The sequence below is a fragment of the Bison bison genome, unplaced genomic scaffold (assembly GCF_000754665.1).
Source record: "Bison bison bison isolate TAMUID 2011002044 unplaced genomic scaffold, Bison_UMD1.0 scf7180017854266, whole genome shotgun sequence".
Taxonomy (NCBI): Eukaryota; Metazoa; Chordata; class Mammalia; order Artiodactyla; family Bovidae; genus Bison; species Bison bison.
In genome coordinates, this window is record NW_011484839.1 from 76,258 (window position 1) to 102,391 (window position 26,134).

The 26,134-nt window shown below is 33.5% G+C and overlaps 1 protein-coding gene across 6 annotated transcripts in view; it reads right to left on the reverse strand.

Annotated features, from left to right (window-relative positions):
- The window catches only part of CHD9 (chromodomain helicase DNA binding protein 9), a 224,831-nt gene that overhangs the window by 62,315 nt on the left and 136,382 nt on the right, over nt 1-26,134 (reverse strand). For all 6 annotated transcript variants that reach the window (XM_010856368.1, XM_010856358.1, XM_010856340.1 and 3 more), the window contains 8 exons: nt 15,740-15,851; nt 11,505-11,651; nt 10,578-10,646; nt 10,440-10,495; nt 9,670-9,787; nt 6,172-6,258; nt 5,804-5,941; nt 2,801-2,922 (listed from right to left, as the gene is read on the reverse strand). In XM_010856368.1, coding sequence (XP_010854670.1) covers nt 2,801-2,922; nt 5,804-5,941; nt 6,172-6,258; nt 9,670-9,787; nt 10,440-10,495; nt 10,578-10,646; nt 11,505-11,651; nt 15,740-15,851 — 849 coding nt within the window. The remainder of the gene's footprint in view (nt 1-2,800; nt 2,923-5,803; nt 5,942-6,171; nt 6,259-9,669; nt 9,788-10,439; nt 10,496-10,577; nt 10,647-11,504; nt 11,652-15,739; nt 15,852-26,134) is intronic.

Here is a 26,134-nt window from a genome sequence, read left to right on the forward strand (position 1 = left end):
ATATAAATAAAGAACATGTTCTCTGCCTTCCAGGGGCTTGCATCTATTAGAAAGCAGACATAAATAAATAATCATGCAACGTGCTATCACAGAAGCACAAATTAAGAACTGGTTTTCAATTCTGGCTGTGTACTGGAACAGCCTAAGAAACAATTACCCATGGCCTTCTCCTTTACATTCTGATTCAATATGCAAAGTAGGATAAAAGCAACTGAAATTTCTAAAATAAGCTGCACAGATGATTGTGATATATGGCCAATTAAGAATCATCAGTGTTAAGTTCATTATGGAAGCTCAGGTGAGTAAGTAACTGCATCTAGAAAGGCTGAGAGAAGTTAAGACTGCCTTCAGAGAGCAGGTCAGTAATGAGCAGGGTTTTGCCAGAGGGCAGAACAAAGGGGTACAAGTGTCAAGAATACGATTAACTGGGAGGCAAGAAGTAGTTTAATATGGTTTTGAGGGAATGGTAAAGGAAGGGATATTACTAAGATAAGCAGGGGTCATAAAGGTTATGGACATCATTTTATTGAGAATGAGAGTCAGTGAACATTGTTAAAGAAACCTGATGAGATTAGGTTTGTACTTGAAGCTGACTCTGGTGCCACGGGAATACTAGAAGGTGAGGTGACTTGAAGTTGGGACAGTAATTAGGAAACTACCAAAATAATAGAGCAAAGAATAGTGGACCTGTGGACTAAGGTAGGAGGGATCAAGAGAAAACTGATTCTGAAGTTAAATACATGTTAGAATGATCTGGACTTAATGATCAATCAGATATATGGAGTGTGGGATGACAGTCAGATTTAAATTTGGGTGACTAAGTAAGTTGTATTATTCTCAACCAAGATGTAAAATGTGGAAGAATAAGTCTGATATGGACAAAACAGGAAATAATAAGGTTAATTGTGAATTTGTTGTGTTAAAATATCACTGAGATAGACATTAAGGAAGCAAGAAGCAAGCAAATATGGGCTTGAATTAACGCCTTAGAGATGTTACTGATAAGTGAAGACACAGGGGGCGGTATAAAGTTTGGCTTAGGCAGAACAAACATGTAATATGAGAAGACAGCACATTGGGAAAGAAAAAGAACCAACACTGAAAGGGTAGGCAGAGGAAGAAGAACCAGGAAAGACTATTGAAAGGAATAGTAACAGAGGTATTGGAGAGCTGGGAGGGTTAACGCTATGGAAGCTGTTGGAAGTGAGAATGGGAGAAAAGTTTAAAGAACGTCTAGAACTACTATCCAATGCAGCAGAGACAGCAATTTAAGGCTGAAAAAAACACTGTGGATTAGAAAATTAAGAGTTTCAGAGATGATACAGAATTAAAATCCAAACGACAGGTTTAAGGAGAATTGGAGATAAGAAAACAGGAAGAGTTCATGATGACTATACTTCCTAGACCTCTACCTTGGAAGTTACAAAGAGGGATCAAGGTAGCTAGAAGGAAAAACAGAGCTGAGAGAAGATTAATCCTTTCCTTAAAAATTTTTATATATAGGTTAAACCCAAATTTGTTCACAGACTGAAGGGACGGCATTAGTCTTAATGGGATAGTTTGAAGATACAACAGAGAAGGCTGATAAGTGATTGAAGTGAGGTTCTGAAGACTAGATGAGATGCCTGTCAAGAGTTGAGGTTGTAGCATCAATCTTGGTTCTGGGGAGGTACCATTTAACTTCTGAAAGGAGGACAGATGCATGAATGGCTAAGGATGAAGATACATTTTTAGGCCTGGGTGTGAGAGGGCAGGCAACAATCTCAATGAATTCAAATACTGGTCCTAGACTTCTCTAAGAAGCAGTCATATATAGTGAGTGAAGGGGGAAGGGTTCTGATAAAGTGCTTTAGGAAAATGGTATAAGTTTAAAACAAGCAACTGAGAAAGGGTACTGATAAGAGAAGACAATTAAAATTTTGTTGACTATTTTACCAGGAAGATTCTCTTGGGAAAAATGATAACACTTAGAAAATATAAACAAGGGGAAGAGCACTGTGTGGGATAACAGATCCCCCTAACTCCATCTGATGGAGTTGATGGATGCACCATTGCCATGGACTCATGACTAACTGTTACTTAGTTAAACAGAAGAATCATGTGACAAGTAAAAACACAGAAAAATGATTCTGAATAAGTGTCATAAAATTTTGCTACCATTACTAGTAATAGTACCTTCATTTGCTCTTTTATATACATAATCAGACTTTTTTATCAATCGAGATACCATTTTTTACTTCTTTTGCAATTAATTTTCCATCTCACTAAAAAAAGGTGACATAATATTCCAAAAAGTTTTTTAAACAGTTTGGAAAATTAATAATAAGTGGGGGTAATTCATTACTAGGTTCTTATATTTTGTATTCTATTCCTTAGCAATTACTGAAAATCTGCTTCCTTGAAGATGTACATTACAGACTTATTTAACTTTTTAGATGAAACTGCTCACACCTTAGTAACTAGGTTCAATTACTGGCAGACAGCAGTGTAAGTTGAAAAACATTCGATAACATAGTTGATGTTTGATGATGTTAAGAAAGCTATCTCAAATTTGATTAAGAATCAATATATCAACTTTCTTCTATTCTGATTGCTACATATTTAAGGGAAGCAACTGTAGTCAAAATTCTAAATTATAATGTACATTATCTTTCAGAGGTAACCACAATTTTTCTTTCAATAATGAAGACTCCATGATAGTAATAATGTAGGAACATTAGTATCAATTTTATTTAATGTATTTTGGAACACATTTTTAAAACACACATAAAATATTTTTTTATTAATACATACTACATACCTATTGTACCAATTGAATAAGAGCCAGTTGAGTCCTTCCAGTTGGTATTCCCTGAGTTGATTGCCATTTTTATAATCCCTGGATTGATCTATTTTTTTCCAAATATTAGGAGGAGGACGATCCTTTGTAGAAAAACAAATGAATGATGTATTTCAGACTTTTAAATTTTCCATACATCTCATATATGGTAAAAGCACTGTTTTTAAAATAATCACAGAAGGGTAACATATATGGCATTATGATGAAATTTTACAAACATCTAAGGACCAAATAAGTTTTACATAAACTCTTCTAGAAAACTGAAGAGGAAGGCATAGTCTCAACTCTTTCTGTGAAACTCTGATACTGAAATTAGACAAAGGAATTACAAGAAATCTAGAGACCAATATCTAGATAAAAAATTAGTAACAAAATTTTAGCAAATGGAATCTAATAACATATAAAAGGGGTAATACAGCAAGACCAAGTGGGGTTTTTCCTGGGTATGGAAGGTGGATTAAATTTGAAAATTAATCAGTGTTGATCAGGCTAAAAAAACCTATGATAATCTCAGATCGATGTAAAAAAAGGGATTTATTCCTAATAAATAAACTCTAATTAAATTTTGAATAGAGGGAAATTTCCTCAACTTAGTAAGATGCATCTATGAAAAAACCACCTATCATATGTCCTGGTTAAAAAATGAATACATTCTCCCTAAAATCAGAAAAGGCAAGGATGTCCACTCTCATCACTTCTATTCAACACTGTACTATAGGCTGTAACAGGAGTAATCAAGCAAGAAAAAGAAATAAAAGTCATTAAGATGAAAAAGGAAGAAGTGAAACTATTAATTTCCAGAAGACATGATTTGACTATACAGAAAATCCTGTGGAATCTAGAAAAAACACAAACTAAGAAGTGATTTTACCATCACTGCATAAGATCAGTATACAGAAAATTGTATTCTACATTGTAGAAACAACTATAAATAAATTTTAAAAGTACTATCTTACAATAGCACCCAAATATGAAATATCCAGGGTTTACTAAAAAAAAAAAAAAAAGAAAAAAAAATTTCTTAAATAGTAGCCAATGAACTTTAGAACAATTTCCACATTAAATAATGTTCTCTAATAATTTTCCTTTCAGTAATCCAATCACTATTTCCTTAGTTTAGGAACAAATTTCATTTGTTCAAAAACACGTTTATATGTTGCTTTATTTAATAATAATAGACTGGCAAAAAGAAAAAAATCACTTACCTTCTATATTACTTGACTTTGATAAACTAGCACTTTTGTCAAATTGATTTTACTTTAACTGAAGGGATTAATTCTATTGGCTACATTACCAAAGACTACAAATGTATCTAAGGCAGTGGCTCTTCCCACCATGTGGGAAAGACTTTTAACACCTGGGGTCCACTCAGAGATATTCTGATTCTGGAGCCAGGATACAGAAACTAGGCACCTCTTATTTTCGAAAAGTTCCAAAGTGGTACTGATAAGCACCTCTGACGGACAACCACTAATCTAAGAAACAGCTTACTTAATAAGGCTAAAGATCAGGTTATCACTGAAATATGGACCCCACTCCAAAAAGAAAATTTTTCCTCTTCATAATATCCTTTAGACTGTTCCTCCCTGAATTAACACTTTCCTTTCCTGGCTCAAGAAAAGGCACTTGGAAGACAAAAGGAATAGAGGTGAGCTGCTGTCCTCTTGGTAATAAGCTATGGGTATTATTGGGAGACAGATTAAGAAGACCAGTAAATAAAATGACAACCAGAAAAAAAACTGTTATAAAAACAATATGGTCTCTTCCATGGAACAATTAACTTTCTTCTTTTATATTACATCTCCACATTTTTCATAACAGCCTTCCTTAATTCTGATTCTAATTGAAAAGTAATCTCTTCTAGTCTTTTCATATACCAAATTCCTCTTTAGTGAAGAAATTTCTATGACCAAATTACATTTGAAAGAGGACTGGCCAAAATATTTAATTAAAATCATAGTATATCTCTTTGTGAACTTCTTTTGGTTGGTTCTGCAAACTGGATTTACATGGTAACAATCCTATGCTTTAAGTAAAAAAAAAATGTAATTATTAAAATAACACAACTTGCCATATAACCTTCTAGAATTCTGTAGTCTTTGTACTAGAAAAATCAATAACTGATTCAGTTTTTTTTTTAAAGCAAGGAGAGACAAGGATGAATCAATAGGAAACCAGTGTACTTAATTTACGTGGATCTTTAGTAATATTCTATTCAAACGGTTTTTCTAAAAATAAAGCTACTATGGAAGTAGAAGAGCTATTCAGTTATAAAGAAATAACTGGTTTACAGAAAGCAAGGGAAAGGTGGGTATATTAAAGATTTTTCTTTGACAGAGAATTAATAACACTGCTTAGAGCTGAAACTGATACCTTTGACATTTTTATAAATGACCTGAGTAAATTCAAGATTAAGTAGAAGTATTTGAAACTTTTCTGGAGGGAAATTTAAAAGGAAATATTTATCAAAAAAATTTTAAATATTTTTAAAATTTATCTGGCTGCACCAGGTCTTAGCCGCAGCAGCACATGGGATCATTTTTGTTGTTGTGGTCACTGCAGCATGAGGGATCCTAGTTTCCCAACAAGGGATTGAACCCAGGCCCCTGAATGCCCCCTTCATTGGAAGCATGGAGTCTTAGCCATTGGACCACCAGGGAAGTCCCTTCTTATCAAAAATTTTAAATGCACATATGTTCTGACCAAACAATTACATTAATACTTTTGATTTCACTTATAAAGGGTTCCATGTTTCAATGTAGCACTGTTTGGAATAGAAAAAACCTGGAGTATCCACTAATAGAGGAATAGTTAAATTAACATATATACAATACTAAGTAGTAATTTTACTTACTATGTAGTCATTTTAAAAATACAGTATTAATTGCACACCAGACTAAATTCAAAATTCAAAAATCACACTACACCTCTTGAAGATTTCATGATGATAAGGCATATTCTTACCAAATGTCTTGTGTCAGGCCTTGAAGCTTGCAACTGCTCAAACTCTTCTATTTTTGCAAGATCTACATCTTCTTTTAGTTCCCAAGTACTATCTTCATACGGTAATGAGCACCACTTTACTAAATAGTAAATAACAGGCTGTAAAAGAAAGTTTTTTTCACTTTATTAATTTGAAAAAGAATAGTAAGAAACAGTTTAAACTGAGAATCCCCAGAAAAAATTTAAATATATTAATCTTTACTGGTAAAGACTTATGAAACTTTGTTTAACGTTTTTAGATCACTACCTCTAAAAAAGTAATGTTTTAATACCTGGAAGGTTTTAGATTTTTCTTACTTACTCAAAAATAATTTCTACCAAATATTTACCTCGCCAGTATCTTTATCTTCACAAAAAGAGACTTCTAACACTCTGTCTACTTCAACGTAGTCTGGGTTAAATGGTTCTTCTTCCATCTAAAATTAAAAGTAACTTAATTGATATTTGACAAAGAAGTAGAAAAATAAAAGTGAAATAAAGACAAACTTATTACTAGCTATTCACTATAGAACAAACACTTCAGTTTGACTGTAACTGAATTTCAAAAAATGGAATACTTCCATTTTAATTTCTAAAAGATTTCTATGATTTGTCTGTACTATGAATCACCAATTTATGTATAAAAAAAAAACTCAACTAAAAAGCACTAAAAAAATGAGGCACCTCAGACAAGTAAGTTACTCTAGAAGGTATATCCTTTAAAATTTCCTAGTTGGAAAAGAGGCTTTCCTTTACCTGCTTGCGCTACTTTCCTCAGTAGTAACCAGGTCCAAGAGTTGAAGACCAATCACCTGACCTGAAGGGTCCTCTCTCATTTGTATCAAACACTATCTGGTGCTGGTTCTTGTGCTCAAGACCCCCTTACCTAACTAAACGCAAACTGTCTGAGCGACTTCACACTCAACTGCATTCATTTACACTTCAACCTGTACTTCTGCCTGTAGTTTCTAACTGGGCTAATGGCCAACACAGCACCAACTTTAGGCCACACTCTACTCCCAGTGGGAGAAGGCAATAGCACCCCACTCCAGTACTTTTGCCTGGAAAATCCCATGGATGGAGGAGCCTGGTAGGCTGCAGTCCATGGGGTTGCGAAGAGTCGGACACAACTGAGCGACTTCACTTTGACTTTTCACTTTCATGCATTGGAGAAGGAAATGGCAACCCACTCCAGTGTTCTTGCCTGGAGAATCCCAGGGACAGGGGAGCCTGGTGGGCTGCTGTCTATGGGGTCACACAGAGTTGGACACGACTGAAGTGACTTAGCAGCAGCAGCAGCTACTCCCAGTTACACAAGCCAGCAACAGAGAAGTCGTCTTAGATTCTTTCTCTTCTTTCATCTCCCACCTCCCTTATCTCATTGATTCACACAGATTCTAATTTTGTTTATAACTCAAATTGGTTCCTCCTTCCTCATTCTCACTGCCTCATGTCTTCTTACTTGGATCTTTATAAATCTTACATATTGTTCCCTTGCTTCAAATTCTTTACTGACTTCCCTATTTGGGAAACAAGCCCACATTAGTTTCTGGGGAATAAACAGGCTCAAACGTTTTCCTCCAGCCTCATCTCCTACTGCTTGACACAGCCATACCCAAGATATTATGCTTCAAAAGTACAAAACCACATGCTTTTCAAATTCCATGTTCTGTCACACCTTCATGTTTTTATACTTATTTTTCTCTCTTCTGAATAGATCGCTGTTCCTTCTCTCATCTGCTTAGCTAATTCTTAATCATGCCTGAAAGCCTTACTTCCAAAGCCCAGCTCAGTTATCTTTGTTGCATCTCTTCCTCTGTTTAACCTCTAAATGTTACAGTACTCCATGGCTCTGCCTTTAGTTCTCACTATCTTAATCCATTTCTGATCAATACTATCATCTCCATGTACAAGACACACTTGGTAATAAAAGAGCACTACCCAACACCAGAATGGTAAAAAAAGTACTCTATAAGAAAATCTGCATAGCTCCAGTTTATCTTGTGCCTGAGGCACATTAAAAAAATTAACCTTCATGAAAAATTAAAAGATTATTAGTTAAGTACTTCTAAAATCTTTGGCTCATTGTGTGTGCTCAGTCACTAAGTCGTGTCTGTGGACTACAGCCCACTAGGCTCCTCTGTCCAAGGATTCTCCAGGCAAGAATACTAGAATGGGTTGCCATTTCCTTCTCCAGGGGATCATTTCGACCCTGCATCTTCTGCATCCCCTGTACTGGCAGGCAGATTCTTTACCACTGAGCCACCTGGTAAGCCCCATCAGCTCAATAAGAGATTTACCAGAGTGAGGAAGAGAGAAATTTTTGAGGACCTCCCAGCATCCATAAGTTGATAGTCATTTCAATCAACAAATTTTTGAAGTAGACTTTACAATTACAAAGAAATAAAAATAGCTTCATGGTAGAAAAATCTGCCATAAGATATTAACATAATCTAGTGATTAAAGTTAACACTACCAGTAATTGGGTAAATAGGTATCATATACCTCCTGACATGATTCACTGAGAATGCTGCTGCATCATTTCTGTAATGTTCATTTAAAAAAATGCATGACCTGAAGCTGAGGAAAATCAAGACAACCCCAAACTGAGGGACACACTATAGAATAAACCACCTAAATTCTTTAAAAAGAAAGAAGTCCAAGGGATGGAAAACAAAAAAATACCGATTAAAGGAGACATGCCAACTAAATGTATTATGCACTGCAGAACTAGACTTTGGATCAGAATTAGCATAAACATACTTTAAAAAAAATTTTCTATAAAAATACTAGTGGAACAATTAGTGAAATATGAATTCAGGTCTAATAGATGAGATAATATTACCATGTCTGTGTTAACTGTACTATTATTATGGGAAAATGCTTCTAGAGAATACTGAAATTGAGAATTACCAAATGGTTTAGAAAAAAAATTATGTACATGGGAGAGAGAGGCAGAAAGAGGGAGAGAGGTGCACAGAGACAGAAGAATTAATGTGAATGATAAAGCAAATATGGTAAAATGTTAACATTTAGGGAATCCAGTTAAAATATATGTGGGAAAATCCAGTACTAACATTTTCAAATAAAAAGTTAAAATAATTAGATGAATCTAAAACTTCTCTAAAAAAGTCTATTAAAAGAAAAATTAACAAGTTTAGAGCAGGAAAGGATATCTGACTTTTTAAAAAGGCCTGGAAAAGTTAATGAATTTTTCCAATAATGTTCTGTTCATGCATACACAAAGCTGATATAGAAAATATGCAGTATCTCATATACTGAAAAATCTTCTTTTTCATTTATTTGTTATGTCACCATTACTTGAATAAGTTTGCTGATAAAATACTTTAAGATATTAATATACTCACATTCAACTCTAAAAGGTATTGAAATAAATGTTAACTTTAAAATACAGGAGATAGCTACCATTCTGATTTATTAGTGTTCCTGTTTTAGCTACTTTCCAAGCTAAATTTAGGGCTTCCCTCACCAGGGAAGTAAAGTCAAGTCAGTAAAGTCTCTGTCTACAATGCGGCGACCCAGGTTCAATCCCTGGGTTGGGAAGATCCTCTGGAGAAGGAAATGGCAACCCACTCCAGTACTCTTGCCTAGAAAATCCCATGGATGGAGAAGCGTGGTAGGCTACAGTCTATGGAGTCACAAAGAATTGGACACAACTGAGCTACTTCACTCACAAGCTAAATTTAGGGGGGAAAATATGTAGACATCATTTATAGTCAAACATCAAAAGTAGAAGCCTAAGAATTAAAATGAATAATACTTAAGTTTTTGATACATAATATGACATGCATTCAGAGTTCAACACATAATAGTCTTTTTCTTCTTACGTCTGCAAAAAAATGTGCTCTTTGTGCTTGTCTCAATTTGAATCGTTTGATTTTCTGCTGGATCCTTTTATCTTTCAGAAGCTGCTGTTCTGTGGCCCATTCACAGTGAAGATAAGAGCTAAAATTTTATAAAAGTAGTATATTAGAATGATATAGAAAATCATGTTTTGTTTTTAGATTTATTTTTAATCATGGCCTCTAAAAATATTATTTTCAACTTTCCAAATAGGCTGTTCATCATTTCATTTAATGTCAACAGACTCTCATATAATTTCTAAAATAAAGCCACTGTGATCACTACACAGAATGGTAAACTGAATCATAAGGATAACAAAGATGTGACTTTTCATTCATTTCTTCATTATAACAGTTTTGTCATGACCAGAAAGCAAACTTGTTTTGAAAGCAATGTAATTTTATTTAAAATACTTTCTTTCACTAAAGCATAAGAAAAAGTTGAACAAAATCTGAAAAGTTTAACAGTATAATATGATGGAAAATGTCTCTTATTTCCAAAAGCATGATTTATAAATATTCCTGCATTTTGATGTTAGTCAGTAGTTTTTTTTTGGGAAAAAAACTACTCAATTTTAACATGAAAAGTTTTCATAGTCTATTCACTTTTTAATGATTTTTAAGTTCATGCAATAACAAATAAAATATTTTAAAATACCAATAAAAGAAAAATAAGAATTTAACTTAATATATTCAAAATATTAATTCATATTGAAATAATATCTTTCTATTTTTTTTCCAACTCAAATACTTACTAATTCTTGTATTTTACAAAAAATTCTTCTGTATCAATCATCACTCCAGATGATATCTAAGAAAAAGATTCAATAATTATGAGTTTTACAATCAGGCCATGGAATATAAAGTACAGAATGTAATGTATCACTACCTACTTCCTTTTTTATAGTTCTAGAAGATAGTATCTTGTCCACAATTGCAGCATCTTCTTCACTTGGATTCTCCTATGTGAAGAAGGAGAAAAAGTATGATGATACATTCTGAAAACATTTCAGTTGCTACTCTGTATGTCTATAAATATACTAAAATCCAACAAACACTTATTTAACATGTCAGGGATCATGTTAAATGTCAGAAATACAAAATGAAAATGTTGTTACTGTCCTCATCATCACTGGCATCACCCTCATAGTAAACATATTGGGCTTTTTAATCTCTTATGCATTATTCTCAATAGTTTACATTTTGCAGATTAGAAAGCTCAGGTATAGAGAAGATTAGTACTTGTTCAAGGTGTCAGATGATTCAGCAAGGAAATGAGTAGCTGGGTTACAGTCCAGATAAGGGAGAGTAGAAGAACTCTACAAAGAGGAAAATGCATATGTAAAGACATAAAGGTATCAAAATATGGCACTGAGACAACTATGTTCATCAAACCAGAGGACTGAGAGCTTAGAGGGAAGTGGAAGGACATAAGGCCAAAAAATCCATACAAAAGGCTTTATAAGCTGTAAAAAGTGCATTTTCATTTGTTTCTGATTTAGGACACCATTAGAGGAGTTTTCAAGAAAAGTACTGTAATTAAACTTGTAATTTAGAAACACTCCTCAAAAAACATAGAGTTTGGAGGAGTTGCATGAAAATATATTTAGGAGGCAAAAAATTGAATGTCAAGAAGTAAAGATAAAAAAAGAGAGAACAAATACCTAGGTTTCTGATCCAAATAACTAATGGTTCTATTAACTATAACATGGAACCTAGGAGGAAAAGTTAATGTAGGTTTTAGGAGGAAAGATAATGAAGATTTTTAATTTACACTGATTTAAAATGTTTTTTGTCATACAACCCAAAATCTGTCTTACCACAAATAACTGTAAAGGCTGTTCACCAGGTAAAGGAGCTGAATTCTTTTTTATTTTCATAGAGCCTTTAACCTCTTCTTCAGATTGTTTCCCTTCTGCATCTTCTGCATATTTTTTCCTTTTAATTTGTCGATTTGATCTTCTTTTCTGTAATGAATGATAAGGATCATATTCACATGATTTATTTTAAAGGGTCATGTGACAATTTTGTACATTAAATTTTCAAAACTGTATTCTGCATTCATCTTTCCTCATTTTTACTTTTAATTAAAGGAAGATTATAATTTTACCTTTGCCAAAGATTTGCAATCTTTAGTTATCTTTAGTTTACTTCCTAAAATGTCAAGTAGGAATGATTAACAATAATACCTTTATTACTTTTCTTTTGAATTTGTTAAGAATAAAAAGGTCTTTTTATTTAACTATTTCACAGATTGGGAAACATGTATTTTAAAATATTAATACTAGCACAGTTTTTGCTTCAAACCTAGAAAGTCATCAGATGAATATTAGTTTAATATCAGGGGTGTAAAACTAAAAGAAATAAAAACTTTGACACAAAACCCATGAACCTGTGTTTAAAACAGAAAAAAAACAAATAACATAAAATGTTTTAAAAGAGATACACAAAATAACAAAGTATGAAAGCTACTAAAAACTTAAATGTGAATGAAGGAGGAACCACTGTTGTACTGCCTTTACTAGCTTCCCTTAAAAATAAAGATCAGCACTATCATAAAAACGGAAGAAAGCTCTTCAGAAAGTCTTCTGTGCAGTAACATGATTTTAAAATAATCTAAATAATTTAAAAGCAAGTATCAAATGCACATGGCTTTACTTACCTCCCTAAAAATCTAATATTTGATGTTCCCACTAAAAAACAAATTACACAATTGCCTGAAAATCCCTAAGGACTTAGGTTTAACTTTGCGTACCTCCTTAAAATCTCATGGATGGAGGTACCTCAGTCAACTGTTCTACTACCCAATATTTCATCTTCCTTTTACTATCCTTCTGTGTATTTAGTAACTCCCATAACATTTCCCCAAAATGCAACTAACAGAATACCCATGTGTTCTCCTTTTGGTTTCTGCCAATGTCTTCAATGTGGTAGGTCTTTCATGCTACCATTGCCATAACAAAACTGAATCAGCGCAGCAGTGTGGGGACAAACTTATTTGTATTCAGAAAGGCTGTAGTGCCTCTTCTCTTGAAAGTAGTGGAATATTGAGAGAAAGAAAGGCACTACTGTGGTGAGGCAGCTCAGCCAAATGTAGTAGAAAACTCCATGCTTCAATTAGGATGGGTCACCATCTCTTAGCCACGAAGATATTTATATTTTCAAAGCTCAAGGTGACAATTTTGTCACTATGGGAGGCAGGAAGGTGGCAAACAAAAATTATATAAAAGAGACTGAACATGGGTCTCCTGCACTGCAGAAAGATTCTTTACCATCTTAGCCACCAGGGAAGCCCATAAAGGCTGGGGAGTTCACTAACAAATATACTAGCTTTTGTTTTGTTTACTTGTTAAGTCGTGTCTTACTCTTGTGAACCCATGGACTGTAGCCTGCCAGGCTCCTCCGTCCATGGAATTTCCCAGGCAAGAATACTGGAGTGGGTTGCCATTTCCTTCTCCAGGGGATCTTCCTGACCCAGGGATCAAACCTGTATCTCCTGGGGGCTCCTGCACTACAAGAGGATTCTTTACTGAACCACTGAGGAAGCCCAAGGGACTTATAGAAACCCAATTCTCCCACATTCTCTTTTGGAAAAGATATGAAACATTTATTATTCCCTGGGAGAGAAAAGTCTATGGATCTCTGCTGTTACTGCTAAGTCGCCTCAGTCGTGTCCGACTCTGTGCGACCCCACAGACGGCAGCCCATGAGGCTCCCCCGTCCCTGGGATTCTCCAGGCAAGAGCACTGGAGTGGGCTGCCATTTCCTTCTTCAGTGCATGAAAGTGAAAAGTGAAAGTGAAGTCACTGAGTCTTGTCCGACTCTTAGTGACCCCATGGACTGCAGCCTACCAGGCTCCTCCATCCATGGGATTTTCCAGGCAAGAGTACTGGAGTGGGTGCCATTGCCTTCTCTGATGGATCTCTAATACCAGGCTAAAGAAATGTTTGGAGTTCTATTACAGGCATCAGTTCTTAATGCTCAAAAATACCTTAATTTAATAACCATTCAGGACACTTATTATTCTAACAATAACATATATTATGAATGTTATGTCTCACTAGGTATAAATAGTTTATATAATGAAGTCTGGTAATAATTTGGTATACTTTTAGAAGATTCTATAGATGATTTCAACATTAAAGTTTCCTTTCTGATCACTTAGGTCAGGTACTTTGAAATGCCATACACAATCCTTAGTAAGTAGTAAACAAATGGCCTGAAACAATTGTTTTAACTCACAAAAATGCACATTCAGGTAATTCTTTACAAGAAGGAATGAGAGCCACATACTATAAACTGCTCCCTCATTCTATGAAGATTTTTATCAGTCTATGAGTAATTTAAAAAACTGTGAGTTTTTTTGCAGTTTTCCAACTGATTTCACCCAAACTTACATTCCACTAGAGCATATAGATACACATTCAGCAAAGAGAAGTAAGGTGCCACTCTTACCAATTAGCTTTCTCTGTTACATAACAGTTTCACTACCTTAAAAATACAGAACTAATTTGAATGTCCATATTTTAGGCCAATGTGGGTTGCTTTGGCTTTCTTTTTCTCCATAGTATTTTTCAAAGGACAACTTAAAAGTGACAAACTATTTCTTCAAATTTCTTTTTTCTAACTTTTCCTTAATGTTTTAAAGGCTTCAATCAACAGCACTTTATATAAGAGGTCAGAAACATTATGTTCTTAAATGACTAAATACTTCATTATGATAACGTACCATTTGTTTCCTATCATAGACCTAATAAAATGTGCTAAAATGTGCTATGGGGCTTTAAAAAATAATTTAAGTCTCTAAATGTAGTTAGATTATTGAATTTTCTCTATCAGGTAAAAAATTAAATATCATAACCATATTTTTAGATTTTTCACTTGACTCTAAACCTTCAATTACTTTTCAAGCCTTCAAATCTTAACAATCCAGTGTGGTTGAAAACTATTTTTAGATATTTATACATAATTTATATATTAATATATTTAAATATATCAATAATACAGATTTATGATTGTTTACCAGAAAATATTTCTTTCCTTCTCCATTAAAATTTTTGTGTTAAAGCAAAACACTTGTCAAAGCAACCTAGTTAAGTACTGTGAAAGGCATGGAAGAAATATGCATGTTAACCTATTCTACCATTTCATTGTTTGGTAATTACATAATGGAAAAATGGCCAGCATTATTTTAGTAAAAATTTAACTACATTTTCTCATATTGAATAATGATAAGTTTGCCTAAGTTAAGGATAACATATGAAGAAAAAGCCAGGCCATATAATATTAGGAGCTTCAGTCACTGCCCTTACCTCAACTCTTGCAGCAGCCCAGGAGCCTTGAGCCACTACTCTCCCATTGGATAAGAAGCTGCATAAGGAAGAAGAAAGGCCATTCAGGGGCTTTCTGGCCCCATAATGCAACAACTGCCACCACCCCTACGGCCTAGGGTCGTACTTTAATTATTAGAGAGCAGAGGGTGGCCTGAATTATTATGACCTTTACTATATAATTTTTTAACTTCACAAGGTTATTTTGAATATACAGCTATTAAAAAAATAAAAAGGAAAAATGTACAGTATTTTTGTCTGCTTTAGGGGATTTTTAATATACCTGTTCATCTTTTCCTCAGTAGAAGCAGACCAAAGAAATTATCTTCAAGAATGATTCAACCCATTTGCTTTATCATTTGTATGTGACTTTTAAAATTAGTATCTCCATCATTAAATTCATTTAATAATGCTCTATAAGTACAGGGTAATAATATCACTAGATACTCTCCATGCTAAAAGCCACCAGGGTCTTTGGATTGTTACTTAAACTCTCCTGGGCTTCAGTCTCATTATCTGAAAACGGAGAGGGTTTGAAGAGGATGTGTAAGTTTCCTCTCAGGTCTAACACTGTAGGACCATACTGTAATAATGTTTTGTCATATAACTTGTATGAAAATAAAATGTACTTTTACCACTAAACTACAGTATAAACATCCATAAAACAATATTATGCTATCTAAATCTGCCAGTGTTCATTTCTCAGAAAAAAATTTCATACTCACTTGAGAGTCTTCCTCTTTGAATGCATGCTGTGTCATCTGCTCTGCATCAGATATTTCATCTGAAGACTCATTCTTTCTCTTTTGTTTCTTACCCAATGTAATAATGAGTTTGCTGTTTTAAGAGAAAAAGAGTAAACAGTAAGATCTCTTTGTATTTCTCCATTTTTGGTCAAAGTAAGATCTCAATGATAAACTTTCTTCTGTTTTTTATCCCTTGAATGTTCAACTTTCAAAGATGCTATTTATCATGAAATAAAAAATGGTATTTTCAAATGATAAACTCTATTCCAATGGGACAAATAGAAACCAATAATACAGCTAACATATTTCAAGCTTAGAAATATAGTTAAATTCTATCCCTTGTTTCTTTAGGCTCATGATTATTTTTCATGAGAAAAATGTCAGGTGATTTAATTATTTAATAATTAACATAAATTCATTTATTTTATTATCTTGGATAGATTTGCAATGAGGGATTCTTTTTCCTTCTACTTCTTTTTATTTCAAATTCCACTTAATTTCTTTGAATCCCACCTAGTCTCCAAGTCTCCACTGTTTCTACCCTATAGCAGTTTTTCCCTTACTTAAACAATTAATTGTTCTTTGGTTATTTCACTTAAGGCTTTTTTCTTAGCTACACTCTATCTTTCTAAAGAGTAAGAGTTTTTATATTTCTACAGTATGCATACATTTACCTGTCTCTAACATATACACATATATATGTACATTAACACACACTGAATGTAAATGTCTAAAATGAAAATGTGTTTTCTATGTTTGTTTCCTGATGAAAGATGGAAATACATAAGTACAGCCCACATTTTCTTATCTAGTTCAAGAGATGAGATGACATGATCACTATTAGGAAAGTTCTATTTTAGATACCTATATTCCAAACATAGAAAGCTTCCCGATTATATTCAGGCATGATATATTAGAAATATATCAAAAATTTTTTCAACAGTTATTTACTAATGTGGGAAAACTTGAAGGTTAAAAGCATCTACTTTGAAATCATAGTTTCAAAAATATAAAAGCCTGATGTCACCATTTACCTGTCTTGTGTGGCACTGGGGAAATTACTTGATAGCGTCCTTGCCTGTAAAACAGGGATATTGCAATAGCTAGAGCCATATTTTTGTTGAGAATTAAGCGGGATAATGTATGTCTGAGCACAGCCTTTAACACATAGTAGTTTCTCAACTAATAGTAACTACATCTGACTGTGACATGCCAGCCACTTTCCTGGGTTCTAGGATTTGAAGGTAAAGTTGATAAGGTTCCTAACCTTACATATCATTGTTAGAATACGATCACAGCTAAAATAAAGAGGAAGTTAGAACAAGATGTAATGTGAAGACAAAGGAAGAAATGCTTATATTTACGAAAGAGTAAAGAAGGCTTTACAGAAAAGACAATGTTTGAGACAGGGAACTGAAAGATGAAAGGGAGCCCAACAAGTAGTGAAAGAAAAGACTGGGTACATTCCAGACAGGGGGATACCACAGGATATATGAGAATATCCAACAATAAGAGCATGTTCAGTTCAGTTCAGTCGCTCAGTCGTGTCCGACTCTTTGCGACCCCATGAACCGCCAGGACCACACAAAGTATACTACAGGAAGAGCTGGGTCAAGGTCATAGAAGACCCCGTCTTACATGCAAGGGGTTAATGTTTTAGTTTAAGGCCATCTTTAAGCTCCATAGGGCAGAAATTGAAAAGAAATCTGACTTGCTCACCACTGACAACAAATGGCATGGAGATATTTTGAATGGATAAGAACAGTAAAGCAACTGAAAGATGTAAGAATTTTAAACAAATTCTAGGGATGTAATGTACAGCCTGGTGGCTATAGATAATAATATTGAGTTAAATATTTGACAGTTACTGAGAGAGTAAACCTTAAAAGTTCTTATCATAAGAAAAATATATATTACTGTGAGGTGACAGATGTTAACAAACTTATTGTGGCAACAGTTTCACAATATATACACACATCAAATCATTATGTTGTACACCATAAATAAATATACTGTGATATGTCAATTACCTCTCAATAAAATTGGGGGGAAAATAATTTTAAATAAGGAAGCAATGCAACTAGAAGGAAATGAAATGTAAATGAGGGAAACCAGCTGCCAATTCAGGTGAGAAATGAAGAATGAAATACAGGACCATGGTAGGGTGGATGAAGAAGTCAAAAAAGATACATAATTTTTCATTTTGGAAGCAGAAACAATAGACTTGGTTATTGACTGGATAATGAGATATGAAGTGAGAAAAAATTCTAGAATGATTAATTCCCAGGATATTCTCATATTGGTTTGATCACCACTTTCAACATGATAATGGTAATTTTTACTTGGTTATCTCACTTGTACTTTTCTGAGTATGTGAAATAAATGACATACAGTAAACATACAGTTTACATTGAAACCAGGAAATCAGAGAAAGTTTAAAAGGATACTCTGACACAACATTAAGGAACTACCCACAGTCATACTCTATCCCCTCTGTTTACACAGGTCATCTCCTCTCTAACTTCCAGTCCCTCTTCCTTTACTCTGGTTTCTCCCCTAAAATAAAAATCTCCCTTGAGGTAATACCTACTATTAGATACCACATCATCTTGTTCTTCCCTCCTTATCCACAGCTCTCGAGTCACTTATACTGTTCCTTTCACTCCTCAATCCACTATAATCAAAACTCTTAAAACAACTTTCCATATTCATAGGTTCCATTTACTCAAAGTTTACTGAGTCAACCTCTGCTGACTTTATATGCATTCTCTAACTTTGTGTTCATATAGTTCTGAGAGGCAAATTATACAAGAGGAGGAAACTGAGGCTTAGAGAATTAAATTACTTGTTTAAAGTCATACCGATAGTAAGAACTGAGATAGAAATTAAATATGCCTCACTCCAAAGACTGACCTCCTAATGTTTAAGGCCACCAATGACCCTTGTAATGCTAAATCCGATGGAAATTAAAAAAAATTTTATCTACCAACACATAACTAATTTTTCCTTGTCTCCACTCTCAGATTCATGACACAACATTCTTCTGGTTCTGACTAAACTTCTTTGGCTCTTCTTTACTTTGTCATTTTTCAGCAGGATTCAGTTTTGTTTTTGTTTTTTTGCCAGTCCCTTAAACTTTGGTATTTCTCAAAGTTGTGTCTTTAGACTTCTTTCCTCTCTATATACTATTCCTAGGAAATTTAATCCATTTGTAACAACCACTTAGAAGTTGAAGATTCTCAAATCTCTTATCTCTAATTCAGACCTTTCCTCAACTTCAGATTCATATAACCAACTTCTTATAAGACATATCCACATGGATATACCACAGATATTAAAATCTCAAAATGGTCCCAAATGCAATTCCTCAGTTTCCTTTAAAAAGTGTACTAATACTACAATATAATGTAAATTCAGAGAAGCGCACATATCAAAAGAGTATATATAGCACAGTGAGTTTTCTCAATCTGAACATAATGTAACAAGACACTGGTTTCCCAGAAGTCTCCTGTCATGCTTTTTCTTCAAGTAACAACCTCCTTCTAAGAGTAACCTTTGTGTTACTTCTGGTTATTTAATATAACCTAAGGCACTTGGGCAGGTGATCTTCAATGGCAAGGTAAGGGATAACTCAAACTAAAAATGATTGATAGAAATACAGTTTTCATGGCACTCCCTCATCTGTTATCCATTGCCAAACCCAAACATAATTTAGACTGGTTTGTAGATGAGGACAACACTAGCGGCAGCAAAGCTGTTAATAATGACTTCCTATGACATGCAGATCAAGGCCCGATAATACCCTTCAGTACCTTGCTTAAAAAGGCATTTTATTAGTGTTTGGTATGCTAAATAAATTCTGTATGTGAAATATATAATCTAATATGGTATCTATATTGCTGCTTAAAGACTCAAATCCCACTCAATAAAAACTTCAATGAAATCAGGAGCAGAGAGATTTAAAATTTTATATTTATGACTATGAAGAGATTGTACTTTGCCTTTCTAGTAGGTAAAGTAAGTTTTCACTCTAAGGACACTGAACTAAGCTGCTTAAATAATATTTTTATAAATAAACATTGACTAAATACTAAGTGCTAAAAAAAATACTAAGTGCTACCAAATTAGCCTTGAACACTCACTCTTTTTGGTGGAGGTGGATAAGTTAGATATAAGTGTTTTAAAATCTTATATTAAAAAGCAGAGACACTCCTTTGCCAACAAAGGTCCATCTAGTCAAGGCTATGGTTTTTCCAGTAGTCATGTATGGATGTGAGAGTTAGACTATAAAGAAAGCTGAGCACCAAAGAATTGATGCTTTTGAACTGTGGTGTTGGAGAAGACTCTTGAGAGTCCCTTGGACAGCAAGGAGATCCAACCAGTCCATCCCAAAGGAAATCAGTTGTGAATATTCATTGGAAGGACAGATGCTGAAGCTGAAACTCCAATACTTTGGCCACCTGATGCGAACTGACTCATTTGAAAAGACTCTGATGCTGGGAAAGATTGAAGGCGGGAGGAGAAAGGGACGACAGATGATGAGATGGTTGGATGGCATCACCGACTCAATGGACATGAGTCTGAGTAAACTCCAGGAGCTAGTGATGGACAGGGAGGCCTGGTGTGCAGCAGTCCATGGTGTCGCAGAGTCGAACACGACTAAGCGACTAAACTAAACAGATAATACCTAAGGTAAACGTTCATTACTTTATTTGAAAAATGTACTTACAAACAAAAATACCTTCAAAATTTATTTTTCTTATATTCTGCATTTTCTTCCAATATTATTGTATAGGCCTGGAATAAATCTTAATTCATAAACTAATTAGCTATCATTAACCCATGCAAAAGTATTTTTCAAATTCTAACTTTGCAAGAAATATTTCAAATACAATAGTTTCCTACTAAACTTCTGAGGTCCAAATACTTACACATATGACCATTCTGTTCAAAAAAGCTACATTTCATCTGTAGAAATAAGGTTTATTCTAAAATTTGAAGTCATTCTTCACTGACATAATTCTGAGTTTAAAAAATATATATTTTATATAAAATATATAGTTTATATATATGTGCATACACACACATATCCTATGGGTACTTACATAGAACATTGGTTCTTAGAAATAATGAAGTCATATCAGTTTATTAAACATTCTAAAATGGTATATAAGGGATATTACAAAGAACAAACATTTGGTTAGTTTTGATCAGTAATTCCTAAACATGTGAGTCAGGTTTCATTAGAAGTTTGTTTGTTAAAAATAAAAATTCTAAATTGAGAGACATTCTGCAAAATAAGGGACTTCCCAGGTGGCTCAGTGGTAAAGAATCTGCCTGCCAATGCAGAGACGCAGGAGACACAGGTTCAATTTCTGGGTCAGGAGGATCCCCTGGAGGAAGAAATGTCAATCCACTCCAGTATTCTTGCCTGGAAAATGCCATGGACAGAGGAGCCTGGCGGGCTACAGTCCATGGGGTTGCAAAGAGATGACACGACTTAGCAACTGAGCACTACAAAATAAATGCCCAGTATACTCCAAAGAGGAAAATGTCAAAGATTGAAGAATCATTCTAAAATGGAGGAGTATGAGGAGATAAGACAACAAATAAAATATAAAATCCTTAACTGGATCCTGGCCAAAAAAATGGAACTGACACAATTTGCACTGAGCTGTAACTCAGTTAACAGGATTGTGTTAAGTGTTTACTTCCTGATTTTGATCACTGTGCTTGGGTAAAATATTATTAACATCTGAGGAAGCTGGGTGAAGAGCCTAAGGGAACCCTAACCTATTTTCACAAGTATGAGATTAGTTCAAAATAAAAACTAACAAAACAAAACTCCAGATTTGTAGGTTCCAACTCCAGAATTCTGATCTAGTAAGTGGGATCCCTTATCAGACTTTATAAGAATTCCCACCAGGTTTTAGAACCACTGGCTCAAAATAATTAGTGAAGAAAACTCCAGGAACAAATATTCAGGATAATAAAACTATTCTATACTTACAGAATACTTAAAATTTCAAAGTGCTTTTGTCTATAATATCTCAGCTGACCCTGAGAAAAGTTCACATATAGGTGAGGAGGTCATCAGTCCCACTAAACAGAGAAACTTTAGCCCTAAAAGATAAAACAAATTGCCAAAACCACACGTCTAGTAAAAGACAAAAGTCTCCTTACTCCTACTCTGCTATTTTCAACATAGCTTACTGATTTTAAAATAAAATACTATACTTCAACCAGTAACTAGATAATTTAATATCAATAAATACACTTTAATGAATAAAGAGGATTATGAAACTACATTATATTTTAGAAAATACCACGGTTAAAGTTTGTTGATTTCTGAACAACCAGGGATATCTATTGCCTGTACATTGACAACTGATAGCCATAAATGTTATCTGAAGGAAATCAGATGATCCACAAGTAGAAGAAACATGATAAAATCAGTTAAGCAAAATATCCAATTACCAAAGAGCATTTCATTCCTCTATGATGAATTACAGAAAGTTTACTATGTTAATTCTAAAATAAAATGTCATTATAGGTACATTCTTCAAATAAATCGATAGTCTGCTTTTTAGAAATGTCACACAGTAAAGCAACAAAGTAATACAGACTATAATGATAATAAAGACTCTAAGCAAGTTTTGTTTTTTAAAACAGTAAAAGGATCTGTTATCAATGTTAGCAAACTGCAGCAACAAGTGTCCAGGCATGTAAAAGAACTAAATATCAAAACATAGCTTGTTTTCAGACAGCAAAGGGCAATTTCAAACTAAGTATAAATTTGAAATGTTAATTCATTTGATAAGTACACATACTAGAAAACCTCAGTGTTTATATACTTGACGGTTATATTTGATTTTCAGATGTAATTTATGCACTCATCTAAATCCTGCCCACGTGTTATTAGTAGAAGCTGTGTAACAAGCTACATTCTATGCGGTGTCAATCTGTAATTGCCCCTTGTAGATTCTCTCATTGCAATAATTGGACAAACAATGAATCTTATCCAATTTAGTCCATTTGTTGTAATTAATGCATCCAATTCATCAAACATAGAGCAAACAAACAAACCTACTATTTTACATTATGATTTTCTTTTCTTTGTAAGCCCAGTTGCAGGCACTGGGGCTATTTTTAAAATCATCAGATATATACATGTGTATTGTTTTTTTTAAAGAAGAAACATATTTAACTTGATGAAATTATTCCAGTTTAAAGTTCAACTCAAGATTCTAGCTTAAACTTACTTGGAAAAAAACAATCAACTTTTAAAATGGTTTTTAGTTAATCTTTAAATTTATGAAAGGAGGACTGTATTCGAGGTTTTTAATAAGGTGGATTATAAATTACTTCCTGTTTAGGGAATTCCCTGGAGGTTCAGTAGTTAGGACTCTGCACTTCTCCTGTCGGGGGCATGAGTTTGATCCCTGGCTGGGAACTAAGATCCAGTACATCATGTGGCATGGACAAAAAATAATACTAAATAAAACAAATAAATAATCACTTCCAGTTTAAGATTGGGCATCATTTTTTTCAAAATGTTTATTTCACCAAGTTGTTTCATATAGTCACTAAGGTCCAAGTATTAGCTAATCATAGTCAGTATATGTATCAGCATAGTTTAATCCTTATTCTTTAAAAAACTTATTTCCTTTCTTTAAAAAAAAATTTATGCTTAGAAATACTGACAATATAGGAAAATTAAAATCAAATACTATAGTGTCTCTAAAGTACACCTTTCCCCCACAAATTAACATCTATGAAATCAAGATTCACCTAATAATCAAAGGTATGCCAAAGTTTTAACTGTTAATATATTTTTTCTAACTGACACATAAAATAAGTGTCATAATCAATGACATTTTAGATTAAACAAAATAATCACACATTATTTGCTAGTGATAAACCTTATAGTACATCTTACATAAAAATATATGTATTATAAATGGACCTGTAAATCTTAAATTCATAAATAATATATAAAGTATACATTAATTCTTTCTGCAGATGAATATTTCAGATTTTCATTGAACTTAAGTTTAGAAATAGTCAAATCAATAAAACATTTTATCTTCTTAGCATTTAAAAATTATATAACTTACACAGTCTACTAATGGCATGATTAACAATTAAAAATACATAATAAATTTATACCACACATTTTTGAAAGTGCTTTCTTATCGTATGCTGAGAAACATTTAATTAATACATTTATATTTTATCCAAACACACACTAAATTCCTACAACTCTGAATGTCTGCAATCAGGGTCTCAGTTGTTACTTCCTGTGACACGTGGAGTAGCTGACTGACCAGGGATGAACACCCACCCCTTTGTGGAGTCTTAACCACTGGACCACCAGGGAAGGCTCTCACTTGTTATTTCACTATTATGCAATATAAAGTGATAATTCCCAATTTCTGCTGATTCCTCTTATTTTCCCCTCAGATTTTGTTCATATGATTTTCCCATTATTATTTAAATGTGTGTTTCTCTCTAGACACACATATGGATATACTTACATGTTTGTTTAAAAATACAAACATACATATATATGTATATGCATAGTAGGTAATTAATAAATGTTATTTTGCTTATCCCTTGGGCACTCAGAATGACAATCGCAAAGAAGGGCACATTGTAATTTCCAAATCTTATTAAATGTTTTACTGTTTTTCTTTATAACATGACACCCTTAATTCCAACTCGCTTTGATAAATATCTCCTAATTTAGATGTTTTCTGCTTTAACTAAAGAGAAAAGCTACTTCTAGCACTTGTTAACTGCCACTCTTGTAACAACAGAAAGAATAATTATGAGTAATACAAAAAATTTTTTTTAACTTTTAATCGTGAAGGTTTTACCTTTACTGATTAAATTTACAGGGCTACAAGAACATTTTTAAGTGTAAAAAGCATTCTACTTGTCAGTCTGATAGTCTAATGCAAAGAAGTATAAATGATAATTGACAACATGGAAACATAGTTTAAATGTCAAAGCTATAAAACATAAACCTAAAAATGCTTCAATTAAATCTAAAACCGAGCTATAAGAAAAATTCTACTAGAAGTCTTAGAATGAATTTATTTTAGAATTTACTTTATCACTACTAAACCATTAATTTTGCTCCTGTGACTTAGTGAAGGATTAGCTTGCCATTTCTGATTTTAAGAAACCAAATGCAACCATTTGGCATCATTTAAAATTTAATCTTCAATTCATTCACTCTTTTCATAAAATTCACTCCTTTCCATTCATGGAGCTTCTATTATGTAGCAAAGATCATTAAAGAAATACCCACTCTTGTATTTGAAAGGTGGCTTGTTGTAACCTGACTGCCAAGATCATGAAAAATGTCAAAGCAGAAAAAGTCCTATACCTCACTCTTCATTTTATACCTAGCATTTCCATTTTAACTCACACCACCCCTTCCATATAACCATGTAATTCCTTTCAAACTCCAAGCATGTTTCAAAACAAAATTCACCCACCTGTCCTAAATGCCACTCTAGCTAATCTGATAAACAGAGGCATACCAATAAGAAAAAAAGTATTGGTAAGTGAAACTACTCTCCTTCTTATCAGTTTCACCAACTGCTTCTGTTTTTATTTTGTCTGCTTCATTTTTAAACTCATCTTATTCAGGAAGAGAGCCTTAATAGAAAGAGAACCTAAACAGATAGGTGAGAACTTGTTTCAAACAAGGGGCATAGCTCCTAGCCTTGGGTTTTTCCTTAAATAGCTAAATGCTATTTATGTTTTCAGAAAATAACGGCTAACATTATTTACAGGTATCGTTCTATATGCTTTAAATGTTATTAAATAATTTCACCCTCAATATAACACTATAAGGCAAGCACTACCATTATCCTCATTTTATGTATGAGTAAACTAAATTTGGAGAGGTTAAGTATTTGTCCAGGGTCACACTGCTTGTAAGCGATAAAGGGGGAATGTGCATAAGTACAACTAGTTTCAAAGTCAAAGCACTTAACCTCATTATCATACTGCATGCCCCGTCTAAGTCAGAATTGCTGCAAAGATTAAATGACACTATATCAAAGTCTCTGAAAAGGAAACTCTATTCCTCGTATTTAAAAAAATTAATCTATGAAAGTGGCAGAAAAAATACAAAGGTTTCACGCATATTAGCAAGCAGAGGCAGTACTGGTTTTCTTCAGATTAGTCTTAGTATATAATAATTCCTAGATTATATGATATCACGTATGTGCATTAAGTGAACAACTCTGACTATACAATAATAACTTACTGTTTACAAATTTAGCTATTTTTGAAATTTAAGTTTCATTAATAAGCATGCATCAATGCTCCTGGTTAAGTTCCAGCACACACTCACTT